Source organism: Lottia gigantea, assembly GCF_000327385.1.
Source record: "Lottia gigantea unplaced genomic scaffold LOTGIsca_141, whole genome shotgun sequence".
Lineage (NCBI taxonomy): Eukaryota > Metazoa > Mollusca > Gastropoda > Lottiidae > Lottia > Lottia gigantea.
In genome coordinates, this window is record NW_008707634.1 from 171,607 (window position 1) to 177,606 (window position 6,000).

Consider the following 6,000-nt stretch of genomic DNA (forward strand, 5'->3'; position numbering starts at 1 on the left):
ATTGTGGATTTTATCTATAATATACTATATTTTTGTTATAGTTTTCAGTTTTTCCCTACAAAGCATTGCAATACGATTTCATTTTGAATTAACTTGGATTGAATAATGTCTTTAATTTTCAGAGAAAGATAAAAGTGAATTATTAAAACAAATGCAAGATTTACAGAAGTAAGTATAAACTGGATATTCTTAACATTAGGCGACTTCAAATACATAAAATATCAGCTTTCTTAGTATCAAATATGTTAATTTTAAAGTTGTTAATATCGAAAATTTTAATATAAATTTTGTTAATATAAGATTTGTTAATTTTAACTTTGTTAATATAAGTTTTGTTAATTTAATGATTATTGATTTGTTAATTACAGGCAATGTGCAGTTGGTATAGGAGAATCTACTTTATTAAGAACTTATAAAACAATGGATGAAATACACAATCCTGTAGAGTTACAGGTAAATATCAATCTTTTTATTTGAAAATTTAAGTAGAAAATCATTGGGTAATGGTTTGACACTCTGTGTCCTGATGACTGAATATACTGTATATTAACATGTATAGTGCACAGTTTTTACCATCTGTAGCAGTGGTGTATTTAGCGGTGAGCCACTCACCTCAGGCCTGTGAAAGGTAAATGGGCACTTTATGAATTGTTCCAAGGCCTCGCTTTGGAGATACACCTTTCATTTTTACACAATTCTGGAAATAAAATTTTGGTAAATAACTTTATATTTTCCCTTGAATTTCAAGGACTTTACATTAAAACATTACATTACATTATTTGTGCCAAAAGTTATTATGTTTCTAACAGAAGCCACCAAATTTCATACCTACTTTTTATTTTGTAGACGAAATTAAAGGGTGTGCTGGGTGAAGAGAAATTTTCCAAATATGGCAATGATATCATGCAATTACGAATTCTAGAATTAGGCATACAGACTTTTGATTCAGGCAGAAGTTCTACGTAGAAACAGGCCATGCTACTCTGAGAGTTTTTAGGAAACATATTTTATCAAATCTAATGGAAATCAAGATCTACTAGTGGAGGAGTCATCTTTGTGAGTTTGAAAAAAATAATGCTTTGTGAACTGTGAAAACTTAATGGAATGAGTAAATGTTCGTTGAATGTTTGGCATCATAATATGATTAAAGAGCATTTAATCTTGTAAGATTTTTTCTTTAGAAGTAATACTTTGTACCCAGTTGTATACTTTATCCACAGTACCAGTCTACTATCAAAGCAAGTTGGACCAATATGTTTGATAGCTACTACATATGCTGATTGTAAAAATATATTATTCAATACTGAATTCGAGGGGAAATTTGCATATTGGAATTAAGTCTGTAATGCATGCGTGAAGGTATTTGGAATAGCTTATAATATTTTATATCAGCAAAAGGCCAGAAAATTACAATGTTTTTTTGCCCAATTGATCAATTTGCAATGATTATATTAATCATAAAAACTAAGCAATGTGATATATATGTGCAAGGTATAATTTGCAATAAATAGCAAAAAGTATTCATCCACAGCATCAATTATTTGTATTTTTAAGCTGTATATAAGTGATATTTAGTTTTATGTAGTTTCAATCTTTCTAGGATTAGATTACAAGATTGTTTCTGTTTTTTCTGAATTTGTCTCCTTTGTAATCTGACAAGTTTTCTAATGCAGTCAGGTACAATGCAGAATTTGGCTTATTGAAACCCAAAGAGGCTTTCATAATGCTCTACTTACTATTCCACAATTTGTCCTTGTTATCAAGAAACAGGTCCAACATGACACACTGTGAGTTGTGTAAAGAAATGTCATTAGAAAACGGATTGGGGGAGAAAACTTGTTAGATTACAATGGAGACAGAAATTAATTGTAATCTAATTTAATTAGAATGATGTAGTTGAGGCCCCTTATCACAAAATTTACTTTGAAAATTTATAGCAGGGCTGTTGATTTGGCTCTATATGCCGGACATGATCGACGGGGCTGCTCAAATGACAGAGGGTCAATATCCTCACAGGTTGTTGAAAAATGTCCGACTGACAAAAAAATAAGTAAACAGCCCTGATTTATAGTGTAATTTTGATAATTAACTGTTTAAACAAGAATAATAGACTTTTATAGTAAACCTTTTTTAATGTGAAACTTGGGCCAGCTTGAGTTTGTGATATATAGCAAGTCTAACATAAATTATCATTTGTTTTTTTATGTCCTGTCTTAAGTCATAAACTCAATTACATTGTGAGAAGTGTCAGACTGGGTTTATTGAAATAAACTTAAATGAAATAACTTAAATATTAATATCATGTAATAAACACCAAGTATTGAGTCTTTTTAGTCAATTTATATAAAATAGAATCTATTGTCTTTGTACTCTTATCGGTAATTCAAAATTTACTGACCATTTTTAAATGAATTCATTTATCAGCTTCAAAATAGTGCCAATAGTCTTAGTATGACCAATAGATTTACATAAAATATCAAGACACTTCCCTCCTTAAAAAAATTTCCTTATTTTGACTGAATATTGCCCTTTGTGAATACAAACTTCTCAAAATTGATATCAATACAAAGCTGATATTTTAATTGAATGAATGTGAATTTTATTTGTAAATAATATTTTTATACAGTATATATAATGGGACCAATTTTATATGAACAATATTTAGTTGTATTTATTAGCTGTTAGGTGAGAATTTTAGTTTTTTTGTTGAAAATATTTTCTGTACCAAATTAATGAATGAATGGAATAAATGGAATAATCTGACAGTAATAATGTATCATATTTGAACATTATTTTAATATACCAAATTCATATGAAGGGCATTTCAGTGTATATTGGCTATCTGCATCAATATCATAGGATTATTGTGCCATCATTATTCATTCAAATGTATTACCCTTAACCTAGGTCAGTCATTTGAAATACTGACATATTTTTGGTTGCCTAATTTACATTAAGATGTATATCATATTGATAAGCTTGTAAGTTTTGAGAATTTTTTTAAAAAATTTGTATTTAACATTGAATATAATCAGACTTAGTTTTAAATAATCTAGATCAGTTCAAAGAAGTAATGTGTAAAAAAAATTCATAGTTTGAATCACAAAAGCCTATCTAAATTATTGTCATTCATTCTATTATGATACACAATTTTCAAAGATTTTTTTTTTTGAATGTAATGAATTGTTTGAATTGCATGAATTGGTCTGGTAGTATTTTTTATGATCTCATTAAGATCTAGTTCCATCAGTAAGTTCTCCCACATACAAGGGTGTCAAAATCCATTTTGTCATTTAATTCTCTTCAAAAGAACAAAAATATTATTTAATGTCATAAAATACACAACCATAATGAATTATAAATTATACTGTAATGAGTAGATATCATCATACCTGGGGTATTTCTAACTTTCTTACATGCAGTTATATTCAATATTATGATGTCATGTAACTGCGCAAGAATTGTCTGAATTGGGATTGAACTGGTACATATTTTTTGAAAAGCTATATATATATGAAATTGAACTTAATTGTTTTATCTGAATTGGTATAGACAGGACAAAATGGAATAATAGTCATTATTAATGGAAACATACTATGACTTTAAGTTGCATGTTCTCAATATGAATTTATTTGTGATAACTATAAGCTGTTCTGTACTATAAATTGAATTGTTATGAGTGAATTGAAATAAAATGATAGCCTGTTCTAATATTGTAGTAACTGCTTGTAAATGAAATATAATGAATGGAGTTTTACGTCCTACTTTTCTGCACCTTATGGGCTAATGAAGACGTTGAAGTGCAATGAGGGAAATTTTGCTGTCATGCACAAGGCAACAAGAAACAGGTTTGAACTTTTTCTCTAGCCAAAATGTGATTTAGAACTTGATGTGGCCAGAGAGTAAACATGAGATGATCATTTCGTAAACAATAAAGTGCTAAATCACAAGAGATCAAAAAGACTGGTGGCGATGCCCAAATCTATGCAATAATTAAAATTTTAGCATCTGAGGAAAGGACTGGACTATAATATTTGTTTATGGTATACAAGCCAAAAGCAAGTAAGTTTACTGGTTTTCGGATTCGAGAAATTCAAGTGGTGAGTAAAGATCTGCGTACCAAACGACCGAGGATTGTCGGCAACAAAAACTGTTACGAAACATCCTTACAACATATTTTGTAAACATCCGGTTGAAATCAAAATGGCAGGAAGTTTACCACGTGGGCCAAATATTTTGATAACAGGTAAATTTCCTGATTAAGCAAGCCCGTATTACAAATGTGATTTATGAAATAACATTTCTGTGATCATTCTTATCAATATTAACCAGCTTCCAAATAAAATTGTTATGAAACGGTGTTTTCATGGTAGAAATTTTTTCAAAACAGAGCAAATGTCATGACATGTACAATAAATGCCATAATTAATTTTACAATATGTACATTGATAATGTAGTTTATGCACAATGTAATGATCACATTTAATACTAGGATATATTTGTATAGAGACTGATATTGGTAGGCTTAATATTGATTATTATTAAGGGATGAAATTTTGATATATTCAGAGGTAACAGAAGAAAGAGGGCCTATTTTCACCTCAGTCAAAACTGGGAGCTTATTTTTTGCCCTGAAACTTGTGTGCCAATGTGGAGGATTGTCATTATATGTATAAGTCAGTTTGGAACTTCCAGTGCGCAATTGCACTCATCTTGGGGGGAAAAACAAACTTGATTTATTATATTGATGGCCTGTGATGGAAAAGAATGTTATTTTTCTCAAAATTCTACGATTGATTTTTATGTTTAAATTTGTAATTGTCACAGTTAAAGGTCATTTCGAATCTTTTCTTTTCAGGCACACCTGGCACAGGTAAAACAACTCTAGCACAAGAAGTGGCCCAGAGAACAAATTTGAAATATATTAATATTGGAGAGGTGGCTAAAGAGAATGATCTTTATGATGGGTTTGATGCAGAATATCAGTGTCCAATTATGGATGAAGATAGAGTCATTGATGAACTAGAGGACACTATGGTGGACGGAGGGAATATAGTAGATTATCATGGGTGTGAATTTTTTCCAGAACGATGGTTTCATTTAGTTGTGGTCTTACGAACTGATACAGCACTTTTATATAATCGATTGGAAAAACGTGGCTACCATAGTAAAAAACTTGAAGACAATGTTCAATGTGAGATATTTCGAACTATTTTGGATGAGGCATTAGAATCTTATAAAACAAACATTGTAGAGGAGTTGCCAAGCAACACTCCAGAGGAAATGGAGGAAAATATTGAAAAAATCACAGCATGGCTGAATCAGTGGAATGCTACTTAGTGTACATATTAATTCAAAATCAGAAATACCACATATAATGAGTGCTTTGAAGAGCTTTTTCATTGAGTGATGTTAAAATTTTCTGTTATATATTCACTGAGGATAAGCTTATATATTTGGACATAATAGTTTGTCAGGTTAAAGTAACCATAAAAGTGGATCTATGGATAGTGAAAGAAAGTTTACTTTCCAATCTGTTAAATAATTTCCAATGTTTATAAGAATATGTTTCTATTGTTATTATACTGTTTCATGGCTGTATGGAGCTTAAATGGAATGATTTTGTTAGAGAATGGCATTTATGCCTTTTATAAATAAATTTCTTAAATGTTATGTTAACTTGTATCATTTCTCAAAAAAGGCCTGATCAATGCTTATTGTCATTTCAACTTTTTGACAGATTTCAGAATCCAAATTTCACACAGAAGATGTATTCTGGAGGTATTTGTATAGGATATATGAGATTGTACAGAGTTTTTCATATTTTATATGGTAGAGTATTGGAAAAAACTGATAGTATCCATTAGCAAGCACCATCATATACGGTTAAAAATTCCTATAATAACAGGAACCACAGGGATTAGTATGATGCAAATGGAAGCCATAACAAGTTCAGATACTCGTAAAAAGTATCCAAAGACATCTGTAATCATCTCAATC

The 6,000-nt window shown here is 30.0% G+C and overlaps 1 protein-coding gene across 1 annotated transcript; it reads left to right on the forward strand.

Moving 5' to 3' along the window:
- Positions 1-4,199: 4,199 nt before the first annotated feature.
- On the forward strand, positions 4,200-5,672 carry LOTGIDRAFT_207723 (hypothetical protein). The gene is made up of 2 exons (XM_009049926.1): positions 4,200-4,246; positions 4,859-5,672. The coding sequence occupies exons 1-2, from the start codon at positions 4,204-4,206 to the stop codon at positions 5,338-5,340; spliced, it is 525 nt and encodes a 174-aa protein (XP_009048174.1). The 5' UTR covers positions 4,200-4,203; the 3' UTR covers positions 5,341-5,672.
- Positions 5,673-6,000: the final 328 nt, after the last annotated feature.